Source organism: Zootoca vivipara, chromosome 8, assembly GCF_963506605.1.
Source record: "Zootoca vivipara chromosome 8, rZooViv1.1, whole genome shotgun sequence".
Lineage (NCBI taxonomy): Eukaryota > Metazoa > Chordata > Lepidosauria > Squamata > Lacertidae > Zootoca > Zootoca vivipara.
Window position 1 is genome coordinate 9,031,234 of NC_083283.1, and position 20,387 is coordinate 9,051,620.

Below are 20,387 nucleotides of genomic sequence, written 5' to 3' on the forward strand. Positions count from 1 at the left end.
TCAAGGTGTGGGATGTAATTGGAATCAAATGAGAATATGATGACATAAACTGCCTTATGAGCTTAAAAAAATGCACTGCCTCTTGCGTAGGCATGCAGAGATGTATGCTATCTGGCAAAAGGCTCCTTTCCCCCCCATTGCCCTTTAAAGGTAAAGGTAAAGGACCCCTGACAGTTAAGTCCAATCGCAAATGACTCTGGGGTTGCGGCGCTGATCTCGCTTTACTGGCTGAGGGAACCAGTGTTTGTCCACAGACAGTTATTCCAGGTCATGTAGCCAGCATGACTAAACCGCTTCTGGCAAAACCAGAACAGCGCATGGAAACACCGTTTACCTTCCCGCCGGAGCGATACCTATTTATCTACTTGTACTTTGACGTGCTTTCGAACTGCTAGGTTGGCAGGAGCTGGGACTGAGCAACGGGAGCTCACCCCATCACGGGGATTCGAACCACCAACCTTCCGATCAGCAAGCCCTAGACTCAGTGGATAGGGCTGGTCCCTATCAACAGCAAGGCTTGCTGTTGGTTCTGAATTCAAATTTGCTGTCAGCTGCAAATTCCACTTTCGTTGGGGATCTTTGCAACCCTGGCTTGAATTCAAGCCGCAGCTGCAAAGGAGTGTGTTGTTCTGATTGTTGCTTTGAAATTGAATTGCCTGGTGTCATATGGCACCAGGTGATTGACAGGTGGGCACACACCCCTGCATGCCAAAAGTGGCCTGACCAGATGCAGTCTCTCTCCCCCCCCCCCGGGTTTTGGAGCCTCTAAAGTAGACCTATATGTTTTTACTGAGTGTCTTACTAGGATGGGGAAAGAAGCAAAAGGGAAAGTCAGAGAAATTTTCTGAGTCTGCAGAGGGTTGAAATTAACTGATTTTAATAATTTCCCAAAATCTCTATAGAGTGCTGAATTGAATTGGATTCAAATTAGGTTTATTGGATGGCCTTGAAGACAGGGTGGATTTGATTTAAATCAAACTGATTTAAATCAAACTGATTTAAATCACGATTTAAATCACTAGTCAGTAAGGCTTGATTTAAATCATAGTTGATTTAAATCATAAAGACTAATTCTTGCTGGTATAACTTTAATATGCAAGTAGATGAAGATTTTTAGAATAACAACTTTTCATATTAGTTTTTTTATCCCCAGTTTAATAGGTTAATCATTCATATTTGGACAACTTTACTGTTGTACTTAGGAAGGAGAAAAATAATCATTACCTTAATAATAACAATTTAAATAGATTTATTCAACTGAAACAATAACATTTCAGCAAATGTTATTTGCTTAAACAAACATCCATGTTTGTTAACTAATTTGGCTAAACAAAAACAATATATATATTTTTTAAGAAACTTAGACTGTCAGCCCAGCCTACACATGAAAAACTTAAATACTGTCCACTCCAAACAATCAGAAAAATATTGTTTCTATTCTATTCACTGAACTTCTTGAAACTTAGCACTGAAGGGGTTGCTTCTGTATTCATAGGTTTGTAGAACAATAGGATTAAGGTCTTTTTCTCAACTCTGTTCATGTTATAACATTTTTGCTGTGAAGAAGAGGCATGTGATCTCTGTTGAGTCAAATTCAGTTTTGAGAACTGCAAAAGTAAACCAAGCACCTGTGATAATATCTTGTAGGCAGAGAAACTGCCCAATAATCTTACAAAAACCTCTGGAAGAGCATGACATTGTGAATGGATTAATGGAATTTATTTACCCCCAAAATTAAACATATACAACCTTATACTACAAAATTAAAAAACTAATCTTTATTTCATGATGGAATAACCTTTGGATGGTAATATGTTTTCCTCAAAAAAAAAATCCAATTTAAATCAAAAAAATCGATTTAAATCAAAAAAATCCGATTTAAATCAAAAAAATCCGATTTTTTTGATTTTTTTAAAAAAATCATTGATTTTTATCCACCCTGCTTGAAGAAAGTGTTGTTTTTTAGCTGTGATGTGCAATCCTATGCATGTTTTCTCAGAAGTAAGTCCTACTGCCTTCCGTAGGACTTACCCCAGGAAAGCGTGCATTGGATCGCAGCCTTAGCTTCCCCGTTTGGAAAGTGGATATTTTATTCATCCCAAGCTACTGCAAAGGTAAATAAGATAAAGGTTTCAGAGTACGTAAGAAGTGTAAATTATGAATTAATGATAATTTGAAAATTAGTTCCAACTATCGGTGTGACTGTAAGAATCATGCATAAAAAAATTCCTTCCAGCAGCACCTTAGAGACCAACTAAGTTTGTCATTGGTATGAGCTTTTGTGTGCATGCACACTTCTTCAGATACATGTAAAATTCATGCATGTAATTTTCAGAATGAATGGACTTAATACGGTGCTTCCTCGATAGTTTTACTGCAATAGCTGTTTGGCATCTTTGTGATGTGCTTCTGCCAGTTAATTCCCTTTGATCACCGATCACTGGCTCTTTTTGCAGCCCAAAGGAGAAATTCCTGAAGAAACACAGTATCTCCATATCACGGAAGCCGAAGATATGCAAGGAACTCAGGCCGCAGTTGCTGCTCTACAGGACCTGCGATATACCTCGGAGAATGGTAAAACGTTATCTTTAAGGAGAAACAAGCATTTCGCAAAAGCAGTGTATAAATGCTGAGCATTCAAAACGAGTCCCCGTATATTAGCTCAGTAATCCTTGCATGGTAAGACAGTACGAGTTGCAAATGTAGAGTAACAACAAGAGAGAGTAGCTAACCTAGGGCCACCCAGAGAGATTCATGGTCAAGAGGGCATTTGAACTGGTACTTTCTGTTCCAGTATTACACCAGCATTACGTTGTCAACAAAAGTGGCTTCAATAGTGAGCGTATTGTTTTGTTTCATCAAAGTTGCCAAGTCCGGAGCAACTCTGGGAAAGAAACGCATATTGGCTGGAGCCTGCTGCCACCAACACAGCTTCTTCCCAAATCCTGCAAAGACTTGAAGCAACTGGGGACAGCACAGAGGCGGGTTGCTTCTGCTCTAACATTGAAAAGGAACTGGCAGAGCAGTCCGAACCGCACTAATGCCTGGTGAAGAGGGTGAGGTGGGGTTGGGGGGCAGGCAGAAGCCCGCTCCAGGCAATGTCAGCCTATAGCTGCCAGGTTTGGGCCCGATGCTGTCAGGTGACAGCAGTGCAGCCCGTTCAGTCGGATTTGATGACTTACTGAGGTCACCAAAGATAAATGGAACAAAAGATTTGGCACCTTGGAGGCTGACCAGTTTATTAGGGCGTAAGCTCTTATCACTCCAAAGCAAACTCAGTGCCACCAGCGGAGCTTGCTTCTAAGCATATGTCCAGACCAGTGGTGAGGGGAGAAGACAGGATTCTATATGGAACTAGGGAAGAATACGAAGAGGGATTTGAACGAGGGGTGAGCGGGGGAAGTTCTCGCTGCAATGGCATGGCGGGATGTGCAGCGGCGGAAACGTAAGCAAAAGGAGATGAGTTTGAACAGAAGCGAAGATTGGCAAGTTTGTGTTACTTTTGATGCCGGCCTGGTTCTCATATTGACATTCTCTCCGATTAGGGGGGCGACTTGACCCCACGGCTGTGAACTTCCTGCAACAAATCATAGAGCTGGGCTCGGAGCCCCACGATGCAGCTGCCGTCGCCTCTGTCGTTGCCATGGCCCCAGGAACTGTTACTGTCGTGAAGCAGGTCAAAACTCTTTCCTCTGTGTGTGTCTGTGTGTTTGTGTGTGTGCGCGCGCATTAGACAGAAGGAGTGATACCTTTGGCTATTTGTTGTATGCAAATAAATAGTTAATATTTCTAAGCTTCTGGAGACCACAGCTGTTTAGCCAGACAGCTCAATACTAGGCCGTCCTTGCAGCGCTACCTTGAACCACATTTGTTTCTGGATTCGGCATTACGGAATGTGTGAATTCTCTGCCCAAAACAGAATGTAATCAACTTCATTATTCCTGTATATAAAGTTGTGGGGAGAAAAAGGGCTGGTTTCGAAAGATGACGTCAAAATATTTATTGCGAGCCTATTATGCTAGTGCATTGCGCAACTAGCAGCTCATGTGAAAGAGACATCAGGCATGCAATTTTTTCCCAGGACGGTTCCAGCTCATGATGGGGGGGTGAAAGGTTGGAGGCATCGCTGATCTTGGAAACTTCTTCCCTTTCTCATTCGCTACATTCAAAGTCCTTGCATGTTGCAGGTGGGGGAAAGCTTGGAGCATCATTCTCCCCCACACATTTGGGCATTCTACGAATAGGAGTGATTTTGACACAGGGGCCGCACTCTCAAACTTGCAACCCCCCACAAGAATACTGAGGTGGTTGCAGTCTCATGAAACCATGTGCCATTTGCCTCCTGGCTTGCTTGGTTCAGAGTAGCTACATTTCTTCCAGAGATAGGTTCCCACATTGTGGCAAAAGTGGCTGTTTAAGTTGGCCTCTAGGCAAGAGAGTTGAGAAAACTGACCTGCATTCTATTCCACTTCTGAGTGTCATCCTGTAATGAGGTAGCAATCTGCAAGCTATTGGAGGCAGTGGGGTTGCAGAGGTTCTGCTGGGGACTTATTTGATCTGTAGGATTTTGTTGGAGTCGGGAAGAAAAAAAAATAGCTTTCTAATGGTAGTATGAGGCTTCCTTCTCACCCCTTTTTTATAATGAGGACTTTCATTATTCATAAATAACCTTAATATCGTGGTTTGCTCATAAAAACACATTTCAATAAAATTGTATGTTTTCAGATACTTGCATAAGGCATTGAGTCCTTTTTATATATTGTTAGCTTTTATTCTGTGTAGACACCCTGTGAGATAAATTCTTGTGTTAATTGCCGAATGATTTCCTTTGCAGCTTTTATTTTGAATCTTTGTGTTGGTGGCGTTATGCTAATCATTTTTTGTGTAAAAAAGTGGGGGGATAGAAGCATATGATAAAGCAAATATATTTATATATGCAGAAGATCAAGAGTGGGGGGAATCATATTCCAGTGAGTCCTTATCAAATGTTGAGAAGCTAGACTAGTATAAAGCTCAAGGATTGCTGAAAGGCCTGAGCCATAATCCTGTTGCACCTCAGAGCTATGGAGTAGTGTGATGCCCCCCCCCCAGCCCCTTTGGTTTCAGCAAAGCTAGGCCTACAGTCCAACTGCTGAGCAACAACTAGCATTGCTTCTGTGACAGATGAAAATGACTATACTCTAAATACTCTTGGCATGATCTTCCACCTATTCTCCCTCGCCTTTGGGGGTGCTCATTGTATATTGCTTGTGTTGGCTGGGGGCACCAGTTCCAGCAGCCACTGCAAGCAGCACGAGGCTCCCCTGTTCATGGAGATGGGGTGACTGGCCTACCTCACACTGTCAGCCTAGTAGTTCGAAAACACACCTGTGCAAGTAGATAAATGGGTACTACTGCGGCAGGAAGGTAAACGGCATTTCCATATGCTCTGGCACTCGTCATGGTGTCCCGTTGCGCCAGAAGCAGTTTAGTCATGCTGGCCACGTGACCCAGAAAAGTTGTTTGCGTACAAAGGCTGGCTCCCTCAGCCTGAAGCGAGATGAGTGCCGCACCCCATAGTCGAATTTAACCATCCAGGAGTCCTTTACCTTTTACATTTTAAGAACTGAGTAACAATGGTACAGGGTTTCAAGTGGGCCAGAACCATTTGCAAAAATTGCATGGCTGCTTCTGCTCCTTCCCACTCCTCACCTCTTCCTTGTAGTCTCCTTTCTATTCCACCGCGTCCCCCAGGGTGTCCCTGCTCAGGAGAAGTGATGACTTGGGGAATCGCTTTGGCAGCGCGAGAGAACCAAACTAGCTGAGGACTTGAACAATTCATTGGCTAGCCTTGCAGAATCTCAATTAAGTTGAGCGAAATAAATGCCCCAACTATTCTTTGTTGCTTGATCCTCGGCTTCCTGAAATACGTTGTTGAAACGTGAGCAGGTACATCTAGTAGTAAGGGGCTATGTGTAAGAAACCAAAGAAATGGTGTCCAGGTTCCACTATTAAATAACTTTCATAAATGTAACACAAAAGACAGGAGACTGCTTCATTCAGGTGTCATATTGTAAAATCATTCTTAACAATGCTTGATCTTGACATATTAGATACCCTAGAGACCAACTAAGTTTGTCATTGGTATGAGCTTTCATGTGCATGCACACAAAAGCTCATACCAATGACAAACTTAGTTGGTCTCTGAGGTGCTACTGGAACAATTTTTTTTATTTTTTATTTCGACTACGTCAGACCAACACGGCTACCTACCTGTAACTAAGATTGAAAGTTGTTGGCATTCATCTTTCTTGAGAGACAATGGAGTGTGACTCCAGGGGTGAAGTCAATCTACTGCATTTGCAACACCCAAGTGACCTCCCCCGGGGTGCAAGCCTCGGCAGTGTGTATGGAGGTCCCCCTCTCGACCTTGCTGATGTGGCTCAAAGGAAAGCAGAGCAAGACATTTGGCAGCAGCTTGGCTGCAGGAGTTGCTGGAAGAAGGCATACCAGGCGCCATCCAACCACCTTAGGGACTCCACTCCGGATTTGTGTAGGGTTTACTCCTTAGCCTTTTCTTCTCCTGAAGATATCCTGCAAAGCAGTGGAGTTTTAGGATCAGAGTTTTCCTTCTCCTAGACGGGCTACCTTCCCAGGTGGATGAGCCTCACGTGCCCCTCACTCCCCCCTAAAGCACATGCAGAAACTGCCCTTTTGAGGTTCTCTTTGGGCTCTGGGGTGGGACTGCTTGCAAGCCAGAAGGGATCTCCAGGGTGCTCCCCATTTCTGGGTACCACTTCCAGGTACCCGGCACCACATGTGCGCGTGGTCACACACAAATAGATTGGGCATAAAGCTCTTGCCAGGAAGCAAGGAGGATGCTTCAGGTAGCAATGGAAAAGAATGTAGGTGCTGCCAGAAGAAAAAAAATGGAAGGGCATCTCCTTTTGGCTTGGTAGCTGCTGTTATCTCATTGACTCCCTTATTAGAGGGATAAAGGGGAAAAAAGAGCATTTTGGGAGAGATGGCCCCCAGTGGATCAATCCAATAGGACCTAAGCAGAGGGCATGTAAATGCTGAGCTGACATGAAGTGTGCCAACCTGAGAAATACAGCAATTTGTCACGCTAAGAGGATTATAGATAGATGTCCACCAGAGAGAGAGAGAGAGAGAGAACGAACAAGGAGCGCCACAAGTGAAAGCAGTTAATCATTTTTCCTGGAATGACAAAACCAATGAAAAACATCTGGGTAAAGGCAGGTAGGGAGGCTGTTAACTTTCTTTATTGGCCATTTTCATTTCAGGAGAATATAAAATTGAATAAGCATTCCGTTTGTCGCCCTTGCGCCAAATGAGATTCTAGTTTCATTTCACTTTCGCGTCAGCGGCATTTTTATTTATCTTCCTCTCCTTGTTATTTATTTGCGCATCTCAGATGCATTTAAAATTATGTGCGGCTCTCAACGTAAACAAAGCCAATTTCGAATCCCATTCAGGCTACAATATACTTGCTTGCAGGTCTTGGTGAATGCTGGGCAGTGAGGCTTGTTGCCTTAGGAGTAATGTGTGTGGTGTTTGCAAACCTGTTTTGTGATACCACCTGGGAAACTAAACAGCCCCCCCCCCCGCCATCTGAAAAGACGTTGAAATTCCATCACCAGTGACAAATCTCTTTGGATCCAAACACAGCAGTGAAAGAGAGGTTTTGCGTACCTATTTCAATGGCCATATATGTTTTCATTTGGCTACCTGTCTAGATCCAGCAGTATAAATTGTTATATATGTGTAATCTGTGCAGTTCTTAATGCTTGCCTTAGATAGCCCAATACCTTGGTAGGCAGCTGACAGACTCCGTGAAGCCCGCTGAGATCCTCTGATTGACCCATTGATCCTCTGGTTTTCTCCCCCTGCACACACACACACTTCTCTCCCAACTTTCCTTACAAGTGGTGCGCCAGGAAAACCTGCTGCCAGTTGCACCTTCTAGAGTTGCCACATTCTAGAGATGACACATTTGCCAACTTTTGACTATGGATCTCTATGACGACTCTCATTGTCACAGGATGTGCGTTGTGACTACTCTAGAGTAACGACTCTGTACGTTCTTGCCTTTTCATGCTTTTATTATGTGCAGTCTATTTACAGTGATAGAGCTATACAGGATACATCCTTCTAGTCCGAACCAGAACCCTGGAATGGCGCGCTCCGCGTTTTCTTCCAGCATAAGAGTCTGGGCACGCCAAATCGCCTTCCGCGTTTTCTCCTGCGTAATTCCGGAACCAGAGGGGAAAAGGGCCTCCTTTCCCTGTTTTCCTTCTCCCCCTTTTCCCCCTCGCTATCTTCCTCTCCCACGTGTAGCAGGGGCTCTCCTATGCTGCCAGAGCCCCGTCTCCTCCTTTCTCTTTCCTCACTTGACTCTTCCCCCTCCCCGCTGGCACTACTGCTGGTGGAGGAGCTGCTCCTCAGGATGGGAGGGGGCTCTCTGTACGTTTTGCCCCTTACACTCATCATGAAAAAGAGGATGTGTCCTGGAAAAAGAGGACACATGGCAATCCTATGGGTACATTCTGGTTATCTTTACTATCCTCACATGCTTGTTAATGTCTGCACTTCGTGTTAAAATACAGCTTAAAACAAAGGATGGTTTAGGGCCAACGAGTTCAGGCATGCTGCTCAGAAGTTCCTGAAGTTCCCCGCTGCCGCCATGCCAAAAAATAAGCCAGAGCGTGACTTGCTGTTCATTTGAACCCAAGCTCATGCTCATGCCAGTGTGGTGTAGTGGTTAAGAGTGGTAGACTTGTAATCTGGTGAACCGGGTTCGTGTCTCCGCTCCTCCACATGCAGCTGCTGGGTGAACTTGGGCTAGTCACACTTCTCTGAAGTCTCTCAGCCTCATTCACCTCACAGGGTGTTTGTTGTAGGGGAGGAAGGGAAAGGAGAATGTTAGCCACTTTGAGACTCCTTAGGGTAGTGATAAAGTGGGATATCAAATCCAAAACTCTTCTTCTCAGTCGGTAAAGCGTGAGACCCTTGTTCTCAGGGCCGTGGGTTCGAGCTCCACGTTGGGCAGAAGATTCCTGCAATGCAGGGAGTTGGACTAGATGGCAATTGTGATTCCTCCCAACCCTACAATTCTGTGGTTCTATTATTCCCCTTCCCACAAGCAGTAAGTGAAAAACAGGAACTCTGTTCCCCCTTTGTTTGGAGGCACAAGACTGGGTTGAGGCAGCACAACAAGCTAGTTTTATCCATGATGCATCAGGAAAGCAGCACCAACAGAATTCAACAACAACAACAGCAACAACAACAATAATGATGATGATGATGATGAAATGTAGTTGAGTGAGACTGCTAAGCTTGGCCCTGTCACAAAGCTTCTCCCAATGATCTTTATTTACTTGGGCTAGGTAAAGGGTCCAGTTGTGTCCGACTCTGGGGTTGCGACGCTCATCTCGCTCTATAGGCTGAGGGAGCCGGCGTTTGTCCGCAGACAGCTACCGGGTCATGTGGCCAGCATGACAAAGCTGCTTCTGGCGAACCAGAGCAGCGCACGGAAACGCCGTTTACCTTCCCGCCGGAGCAGTCCCTATTTATCTACTTGCACTTTGATGTGCTTTCAAACTGCTAGGTGGGCAGGAGCTGGGACCGAACAACAGGAGCTCACCCCGTTGCAGGGATTCGAACCGCCGACCTTTTGATCAGCAAGCCCTAGACTCTGTGGTTTTACCCACAGCGCCACCTTGGGCTACCGCGTGCCTTTCCTCTCCCCCCCCCCGGTGGTCCAGCTAGTTCCCAGTTCTGTGCTGCTTCACAGTCTTATTAGAAACAGGGGCTCCAAAGGGAGAGTAAAGGGTGGTTGTTTTCAATAGAGTGTCTTTGCCTGCATGGCTTACCGGTTGCCGCCTGTCACTGCGAGGTGTTGTGTCGGGCTTTTTCACTAGAGCTCCAACTCCTGTGTTGTCGTTGTCGTCTTTCCTCCTTCAGATGAAGTTAAACAGAAACGAAACCTGAATAAAAGATATTCATTCTCCAAACAAAAGAAGAAGCCAGCCTAAATCAATTAAATGGCGCAGCCAGCTTGGCATATACTGATCAATGTACACATAAAATGTCCTTCTGTTGAGCACAGCTGTGTCATATAACAAACCTTTTGGCACAATGCAATTGCATTTTTTTCTTTCCTCCAGAAAAATAATAATGATGATGGCTCCCTTTCTTTTTGTTTTACGCCTCCCCCATGCTCATGCTTCATTGCTATTACCATTATTATTTCAGAGAGCATACTTGCTGCAAATGAAGGGAGCCTTGGGCCATCTGATATTTCCATTGCTGTCCTGACGGGCATTAAGTGGATATAGTTTGCAGGTACTCTGCAAGTTGTATTTGGGGGAGAGTTGATCCCTTCCCGCAACGTTCTGTTTTAAAAAGACTGTGCATTGGCAATTGCAGATCTGTGAATGAAAATCCACAGTAAAGTGGGCTCAGATGTTCTGAGTTACTTGTTTTTAATCCAAAATCGTCAGTTGGGAGAAAATTGTCCCCCCCCTTTTTTTTTTACACCCAGGGAGTTTGTTTCGTGTTTGAACCTGTGTGCTGTAGATTAAATGTTCATTTTTGCTCCCCTTGGGAAAGTAGCCATTGTTCTGGGAGACCACCTCCATCTTGCCCCATGGAAGGAGGTGGACAGAGAAAGAGTTCCAACAGAAGAAATGGTGGTGACCAACCTCTGCATCAATTGCATGCTCTGCTCTCCCCCTACAGTGGCTCACAGCAAAGATAACCATTGCAAGGCCGACCATCTTAGCGCCCACCACTCTGAATAAATATTTGCTGGGACTGAAGGTGTCAGGTGTTGGGGTGTGATTATTAAAACACACTCCCTTCAGCATGAATGTCTTACTGGAATTGTACTTATTTCTCCAGATGATGCAGTAATGTGCTGGTGACCTTGTTTCAGATCCTTGCTCAGCCATGAACCTCATTAGGCTACTTTGGATCAGACATGTCCTCTCCTTCAGTCTTTCTTGGGGTCCTTCTGAGGATAATATGGCCCTTGGGTGGGTGGGATTAAAAATTGACAATAATGGTGACCAGTCCTTCTGGCAAGTGACCCATGGTGCTGGGCTAATCTACGCTGTTGCTCAGAGGCATCTCCTTTGTATGGAATTGCTTCTAGTCCATTGAGTGGTTATCAATGTGCTGATGTGCCTTTATTCCCCTTGTGGCACAGATTGGCTACCAACTGCTTAAACTCATGGGCTACAATTCAGCAAAGGGAAAGTGCATAAGGAAACCAAACTCCTCTGTCATCGCCTCGGCTCTGCTGTCCCCCTGCCAGTGATGAAACGCCTGTACATGCGGTGAAACCCTTAAGTTTTGGTTATGAATGCACATCCGTTAGGTCTTTCAGTAGTTCAGTATTCCTGCGACTTTTTGCATGCAAAGCAGGGCTCTACCACTGACCCACATCCCTTCCCTAGTGGGCCATTAGCTGTACGAGCTCATCTGTTATTTAACTGAAGCAAATACTGCAATCTCCTTTAGCACCAATAATTTATGAAATACGGGGCTGGGTCGTTTATTCGCACCTAGGTTTCCTTGCTCTCATTTTAGCAACATTTCAGCCCCGCCATCCAAAGAAACCCTTTGTAACCTTCTCCCGTTTTCTCGCAGGTGACGGAAGAGGAGCAGTCAGCCAACCACACGGTGATGATTCAGGAAACGTTGCAGCAAGCTTCCGTCGAGCTGGGCGAGCAGCACCATTTGGTGGTCTCCTCCGATGAGGTGGAAGGGATCGGGACGGTGACTGTCTACACCCAGGGGGGAGAGGCCTCTGAACTTATTGTGTATGTGCAAGACATGCAGCCTGTGGAGGAGCAGGTGGAGGAGCAGGAGCAGCCTGGACAGAAAATCTAGATAAAACTCCCAAGGGAGATCAGCCTTCTGGTACCGCCAAATTGCTACATGCTTTGTTTTCCAATGTATATTTAATGTTGGGCAAGAACAGAACCTCCCGCAGCTGCTACTCAATCATGTGTTTAGTCTTTGGCAGGTGGTGCTCGTGGTTGTTGACTGAACTGGTGGCTTCATCTTTTTGCCAGTAAATGTTTTGGTACATACTGAGCCATGCGCAGCTTCCTTTCACATGGCGCTACTCTCCCGCTCGTAAGGAATGCCTGAAGTCACAGCAAACAGGTCCATGCAGATGGATGGTCATGACCACTACCTTTTGGGATAAAAGATACTTTTCCTAGAGCAAAAGGTGAACCAAAAAAAAGAAGAAAAAATAGCAAGAGGAGGCAATGGCAGTGGACAGCACTTGATGAACGCTAAAATGCTTGCGTGTTATGCACTTTAAGAAGACTGTAGACCGAAAAGGACAATGTTAGCAACTGCCCAGAAAGTTCAAATTTTAAGACTTGCCAAGCAACAGGCCCTGCAGTGAAGCTATTCAGAAGAACAGGCTCCATTGGGTTGGGTTCACTCAACATGCAGAAAATGTGGTGGTGTCAATCAGAGCCAGCTGTTCTTCAGTGCTCCTTTTTAAACGGTTTTTTCTAAATGGTGTTCAGCATTTTAACCTCCCTAAAGAGAGCTTTCCTTGCTTTGTCACTGTGAATTGTTGAAGACCTGAGATCATTACCTGAAGAAATGTGTTCTCTTTTATCTATCTTTTAAACCAGGACTCTGTGCCGGTGAGCACCTCCCTGGCATGGCACGTTTTTATTTGGAAGGGATCTAATCTGATATGCAAGTGAAAAGCTCCCACCTCTAAGGGTCTTTCAGATGCCCAGTCCCTGCTGAAATGCAAGTGTTTTATGGTTGTGACATATTTTGGTCACGTATATTGGAGATATATAGTGGATTTCTTTCCTTTTTTCTATCTATCCGTGAAGCATTATTTCCTTGTCTCCCCTTTCCTTTTTTTGCAAGCAATAGCAATAACTTCAGAAATATATATTTTAAAAAAATCATAGCTCGGGCACAGTTTTTTAGATTAACACACTCGCTACAGGGTTATGTCTCACATAATATACAATGGATGCCATGTTGAAGCACTGAGAAGTAATACCAAGCCAAAAAAATCTGTGGAAGCCACAGTGATAGAATGATATTTTGGGATCCTATTTCTCCCATCCTGGCAAACGTTGAGCATTTTCTCCAAAAAAGGAGCACTAACTCTGCATCCTTGAGCTGCATCGAATCACTCTTCTGTATTGATTAGACACGGGTGATCTATGCAAGTCCTATTCTTTTTCTGTCTCCTTAAATAATAAAATAGATATCCGCTATGAGGAATCACCTAAAGTAGAGATGCAAGCATCTCTTGCTGTAAGGGCGGGCTCAAACACTCTGCTCTTGGTGGAGAAAAGGGTGTGCAATTTGGAGAAAGACTCCCATCATCCCTCGCCATAGACTCCACTGGCCAGAGCTAATGGAGTCTTAACAACTTCTAGATGACACCGTGTTGGCTACGCCAGTTTATCCACGTGGTTTTTTCCCCAGTAGGCCTTGGTGATTGGATTTAATTTGGCCCTATGTGTTCTGATCTCATGTCCCGTGGTCAGGTTGTGATTTGGACTGCATGGCATTGCATTCAGCAGAGAACTTATCCATTGGGCTCCACGGACAATGTCACATCTCATTGGGTATCTCACACCTGACATGTGAGAGTGACAATTCCTTGGGTTGCGTCAGAAAGTGGGCAGAGGAGGTATGGTGGACGCCGCCTCCCCAGCCTGATCCTTCCAGGGAAGAAGACCGTTCAGAATTACAACAGGGGTGTGAGGGAGGTCACAACTCAGAGGCAGATGAGGGGGAAAGCTGGGAAATAGGAGGAGGAGTAGGAAGCACCAGGATGGCGACAGCGGACAGACACAGTGTCTTTAGAAAGCATTCCAGACCCACCCACCCCCAGAACCTGGTGAGCATTGAAAGTAAGAGAGCAAAGAGCTCAAAGGCAAAGGGCACTTTTCAGCACCCGTAGTGATGACGCATGAGGAAGTGAGAGAGACGGAATGGATGGAGACTCAATGCCATTATTCCAAGAGGTTGCATTCCCAAGCCCCTCTCTGCAAATATTGAATAAAAAGCAGGTGGTAAGGACTTATCCTTGTCTTATCCGTTCCTGACAACCTGCTGTGGGGGTTGGGTCCTCTACCGCCTGACAGGTTGTGGGGTAGAGTGCAGGAACGGGCCGACTATACAGCAACTATATAGCTACTTGCCTTTTTTCACCAGTGTATCCTTTGTATTGTCATTCACACAAACTCTGTTTTGGGGTGTCATCCAGTATGCGAGAGTGAACTCTTTCTCTTCTTTCTTTTTTTTTTGGTAATCTCAAAGCCCCGTTCCTCAAATAAATATCAAACAAGGTGGAAATGTAAAATCCCCATCACTGTATTTATGTTTATTCAGCGCAATGTCCTAAACTGCATGTGGGGGGATATTAGCTTCTGTTGAACCTACACAATTCTGCTGTAAGTCCATCTGCTACATCTGCCTATGGCTCCATCCTTGGTTTTATGTCGCATCCCGCAAAGTAACGATGGTTTAAATGGCATGGCAATGGATGGACACAAAACAGACAACAAGATGTAAACGAGGAAGAAATGGATATGGAAGAAGAGATGATGTGGCAACAGGAGGAAGAGATGGACAATATGCATGTAACAGGAGTGGGAAACCTGATTATTGTTTTTAAGAAATTGTATTAAATTCAGATGGATTTGCAGTAATTTGGAAAAACCAATAGATAATAATTAATAAATAAATAATAAAGAAGACAATGGATGCATACCAAACAGAGAAATGACCTTTTAAAATCAGTTATCCTATCTCCAATAGGATGCTTTATACGAAGATACGTAATTGGACCCTGAGATGTAAAAGATTTCCCCCTGTTCCTGCACTTTTATGTTGTGAAATTCTGTATGTGCACACGACTTATTAAGGGTGTAAATGGCTATGTGATTCGTGAATCAGATACACAAACACTTCTAGGTTGGGAAATTGCCTTCCTATATTTCTGAACACGCTGAAATTCTACCCTTCACTAAAAGCTTGATATGTGAGCTCTAAGGAATTGTTCTTGTTAATATGTACAAAAATAGCCATGTTCGCGAGTGTAATGCTCAGATGGCTTGAATGACTGTAAATAAGGGAATTTGTCATTCTTAATCCTTGTGACCAAAATTCACCCAGAGTTAAGCATGGTTTCAGATGACTGAAACATGTCTAACAGATTGTGGTTCATGACTTCATCATGTGCATCTCATTTATTTTGGGGAGGGATTATCTTTTTTTATCTGAACTTCAAAAAAATATTAATAACGCAAGTCTATCGTGTTCTGTTCAGTGGGTTTAAATTAGACAAATTCAGCAAGTGTTCTTCCTGCCCCTAAAAACAAAAAAATTCCCAACCCAATAAATCTCCCCCCCCCCAAGTCTTGAGTTGGCTGAAGGGTGTTTCCTTGCAATTAGGCAGACCTGTGAAAGCCTTGATGTCAGAAGCATCTGTCCTTCGGGAACCAGCCCACTTGAGCTTAATAGGATCAGTATCTGTTTGGGGTCAAGAATTTCAAACTTTGGGAATATGGATCGCCACATAGACCGGTCCGGTGTGGCAACCCAGCGCACAGTAAAAGGGTTGATATGGCACTGCAAATGGGCATAAGTTGGCCATCCAATTGGGCTAGTACTAGTCAATTGCTTCAACCCTAATCATATGCTGGCCGGAATTCCATAAGGCACAAAGCCTGGAGGAAATGCAAACATTTTAGAAGACTTTCTGTGCCAGCTAATTATCTGGCTTTCCCATCACACTTGTTTAACCATTCAAAAAAAGACTACAGTGGTACCTCGGTTTAGGTACACAATTGGTTTTGGAAGTCTGTACTTAACCTGAAGCGTACTTAACCTGAAGCTAACTTTCCCATTGAAAGTAATGGAAAGTGGATTAATCTGTTCCAGACGGGTCCGCGGAGTACTTAAACTGAAAGTACTCAAACCGAAGCATACTTAAACCAAGGTATGACTGTACACTGTGTTGGGGTTTGAGTGTGATTTGGGGGAGATTCTTTCTTTTGAAGATTGGGTGGGTAACTATTTCTCGCTGTTCCAAATGCCAATTAGCTGATGGAAGCCTGGTTGAACTGAAGTGAATATTTGCAAGTACGTAAGGTAAGATGCTTGCCCCATCATTAATTGGAGGTAAATGGGGATTGTTCCTTATCATCTAGGCACGACCCAAAGAAAATGAATTTGTATTGTGGTTTCCAATTAAACTTCATTGTTCGTTTGCAAAGATTATTCTTTGCCGTAATCGGGGGGGAAAGAAGAGTAACAGCTGTGAAATGCATTTCTCTCTTTTTTCAAAACTTCAGCTACTCTGTCTACAGCCCATTTGCCATTAAAACTGCATTTGGAGCAGTGTCGTAAACGGTAGCAAGATTCACACTATTAGTAGAGAAACCTTTCTGAATCAATTAAGCAATTGCCTGTGTTAATATCTGGCTGCAGGGGTGGGATGCGAAAACTAATTTGCCATGCATCGCTTACAAATTTCCAAGTAAATTATTTTCAAATTGACTCTGCACTTCCACCGTCCATGACAGGTGTAATTTAAAAGAAAAATTCTAATATATCACTGTCATGCACACCTACCGCAATTTAAGGCTTGGCTTGTTTGGAGCCTGATAACAGTAGTTCTGCTTCCTGCCGATTGAGGATGGAAATTATTGTTGTTTTTTCCTGACTAAATGTGATGCATTTTACAAAAGGGAAGCCAAACAGCAAGTCTGTGCAAATGTTACCTTTATGACTGCTCTGAATGCAGTAATAACATTTGGCTTGGGTCCCCCCCCCCCTGTGTATGTTTTTGGCAAAGATTTCTTCTAGTCTTCATTCTCTTCTACTAATAACTTCCATCCTACCTTATTTGTGTGTTTAGTACGTCTGCCATGGTTTGATGCCAGAGCAGGCTATCTGTGTTAGACTGTTTTGGGAACAACCAACAAAAGGTTCTTCATAACCTCAGTGCAATCCCACATATAAGACTCCACACCCTCTTAAATAGATTAAGAGGGATTAACAGGCCCAGGATCATAGAATTGTAGAGTTGGAAGGAACCATGAGGGTCATCTTGTCCAACCCCCTGCAATGCAGGAACCTTTTTGCCCAACGTGGGGTTCAAACCCATAACCTTGAGATTAAGAGTTGTGCTCAACTGACTGATCGTCCATAGGCTTCACAAATGGCAATATAATGGCAAATGCAATTCATTGCAAAAGTGTGTAAAGTGATGCATGTTGAGGTCAAAAATATTAATTTCATGTACACCCTCGTGGGGTCTGGCTTGGAGATGATGGACCACGAGTGAGACCTTTGAGTCAGAGTAGTTAACTCGATGAAAATGTGTGGCAGCTGTAGAAAAACTTCCACACTAGAAATCATTAGGAAAGTAAAATGGCCAATGTCTTACTGCCCTTACCAAATCTACGGTGGGACCGCATTTGAAGTACTGTGTACCATTCTGGCTGCCTCACCTCTGAAAGGATGTTGTGGAGTCGGAAAAGGCTCAGAAAACAGTCACCAAAATGATCAAGGGAGTGGAACGACTCCCTTATGAAGAACAGTTGCAGCATTTGGTACTTTTTAGTTAAGAGAAAATGAGAATAAGAGGAGACATGATAACAGTTTATGAAATCATGCGTGTCATAGAGAAAGGGAATAGAAAAACGTTTCTTTCTCAACACCAGAACTCGTGGACATCCAAGGAAGCTGAACATTGGAAGATTTAGGGTGGATAAAAGAAATATGGGATGGAGGGATGAGTTATTTCCCAAATGTTGCATTTTTTATCTTCTTTTTCTGCGGTGCCATAAATTCTTCTCTAAGGCTGGAATGGATGAGCATGTATTGATCAAGGAAATGTGTTTTTATTTAGAAGAAAAGCAGCCTGATCATGCAAATGTAGATGACACCTTTATCAGCAAGGCAGAAAGGGGCAACCAAATAATCAATAGGCTGAGCCAAGTCCCTTGTGAAGAAAAGTCATAGCGTTTGGGACTTTCAGTTTACGAAAAAAGGCAAGTAAGGAAGAGAACACGTTATAGGTGCACAAAATGTGCGGTTCAAGGAAAGTGGGTAAAGAAGTTATTCTTCCTCTCCTACCAGCAGAGCCCAGGGCCATTCCGTGAAATTGAGTGGTGGGAGATTCTGAACACAGAAAAGGAAGCGTTTATTTTCATGGTGTTTGGTAACTTACAGAAGCTGCTGCCACAAGGTGTCACGATGGCCACCAACTTGAAGGGCTTCAAGAGAGTATTTGACACATTCACGGAAGAGGAGAAGGTTGTCAATGGTTGTTAGCAAAGATGCTCGTTTGGACTCTCCATGTGTGCCACTGAACACCATTAGTTCATGGGGTGCAACAATGAGAAGGGCCTTTTGTCTTCATATGTGAATTATGGGCTTCCTGGAAACATCATGGTTAGATAGCTGGCTACTGTTAGAAGAAGGATGAAGGCTCTAGAGGGGTATTTAGTCTAATCCAGAAGGGCTCTTGTTGGGCTGGTGTTTTGTGATGAGCTGAGACTCTGAATGCTAGTGGTGTCTAAAATGGTGTGGAGAAGGTGAATAAGAATGTGCTCTCTCCTAACCCTAGAAGACCCTGGAATCATCCAATAAAGAGGAAAAGTGTAGCTCAGTGATAAGAGCATCTCCTTTGCATACAGAAGGTCCCAGGTAGTACTTCTAGTAGTTCCTCTGCTTGAAACACTGGAGAGCTGCTATCAATTGGTGTATAGACAGTACTGAGCTTGATGAATCAATGGTCCAACTGAACATAAAGCAGCTTCCTTTGTAATGAATGAACCTGTGAATTTGGCTTACAAAGCCTGTGTCCTGGTGTCCTTTTGTAATGTCCTTCAAATTCTTCCATGAATCTATTTAGTCCTTTTTTTTCCAAAAAAAAAAAAAAGTTGCATCTTGGAAATTATTCCAATTTCTTTCCTTAACATTTTTTAATTTGCATACTCAGTTATTCTAAATTGCAACCCACATAAAAAGGACTGCATTATTTAGCTTAAATGTAATGCAATAAAATAAAATAAGGAGCGCTTCTTTCTTTCTTTTTAGAGCCATCTGCAACCAGTCTCTAAAGTCCGTAAGTCAATTTGTATCTAAGCTCCTGTGAGGCTGTGCTCTTCTTGAACCCAATAGATATAGCATCTGGATAGAGCATTTCATTTAAAGGCTTGGAAATGTACAAAGACTTTCTCGTTTCTGTACAGAAAAAAATAGGGCCGAGTGCAAACACTTACTAGCAGACAAGTGCTAAAATAAGACATGAAAGACTACTGGCATTTTGAAAGGAAATATTTGTCTTAATGCAAGTTTTTTTAAAAAAAATCTTCCAACTTTATTTTCTCTAAGCTGCATGTTAATTATTATGAAACAATGGCCATGGCTGGCTCATGCTGGAGCCAACCCAATAAAGTCTGTTTAATCCTTTTGCAAGCTTGCAGAAGTAATTACAGTCCCCTGTCCCTCTGCAGAAACGGCAACTTCTGCGAGGTTCATCTTGCCACACAGGAGGCCGGGTGACCTTTCTGCTTGCAAGCCCCCAGCGCAGAGAGCAACAATCTTCTTTGCTAGCCAACAGCAACCTTGGCGGCTTTAATCGACTGTTCATAACAGAATGTGAACTTTTGTCACCTGCCTCCGTCCACCTGGAGGAAGAGGGAAAGAAGGAGCAGCGAAATCTCTGTGGCTCTGAACATAATAAGCCGAGGCTTTAGTGAGGAAGCAAATGATTTTGAAATCCTCATGTGAGAATTAGGGGCTGCATGCTTCAAAGTATCGGTGTGTGCCATTTCTTTTTATCAACACCTAGAGAACCATCATTATATGGCACTTTATAGCATAACTGAAGGGAGAGAGGGGAATAAATTGTTTCAAATTACTGTTGATGTCGTATTTTAATACAATATTGATACCCCAAATCTTCCTGACACAGTGCATGTGGAAGCTGTTGAGGCATCACTCCTGACAATTGTAAATGGTCCATGGCTCACTTCCATAAAGCAAAATTAAAAAATTCCTTCAGTAGCACCTTAAAGACCAACTAAGTTTTTATTTTGGTATGAGCTTTCGTGTGCATGCACACTTCTTCATAAAGCAGCGTGCTCAACACTCAAGCCTGGTAGACTTTCATCTTGGCATTGGACATTAGCATCACATTCCCCCAAACCCTTTTGGAGAGGCAAGCCATTGCTGTAGGTACCTTGCCGATAACGCTTGTCCAGTTCAGCATCAATGGAGAGGTTGCTGGTTTTGGTGGAACTCAAATGGCAGGACAGAATTTTTTAAAAAAATGTTCTGTCCCAAGCTGTCACAGACTGGGC

General features: G+C 43.7%; 1 protein-coding gene across 8 annotated transcripts in view; it reads left to right on the plus strand.

Annotated features, from left to right (window-relative positions):
- ZFAT (zinc finger and AT-hook domain containing) overlaps positions 1-20,178 on the plus strand; it is a 110,923-nt gene extending 90,745 nt beyond the window's left edge. For 7 of the 8 annotated variants that reach the window (XM_060277597.1, XM_060277598.1, XM_060277594.1 and 4 more), the window contains 3 exons: positions 2,457-2,574; positions 3,546-3,676; positions 11,653-20,178. In XM_060277597.1, the coding sequence (XP_060133580.1) occupies positions 2,457-2,574; positions 3,546-3,676; positions 11,653-11,895 (492 nt within the window). In that variant the 3' untranslated portion in view covers positions 11,896-20,178. The remainder of the gene's footprint in view (positions 1-2,456; positions 2,575-3,545; positions 3,677-11,652) is intronic. The other variant, XM_035124522.2, reaches the window with a different exon arrangement.
- The last annotated feature ends 209 nt before the right edge of the window (positions 20,179-20,387 follow it).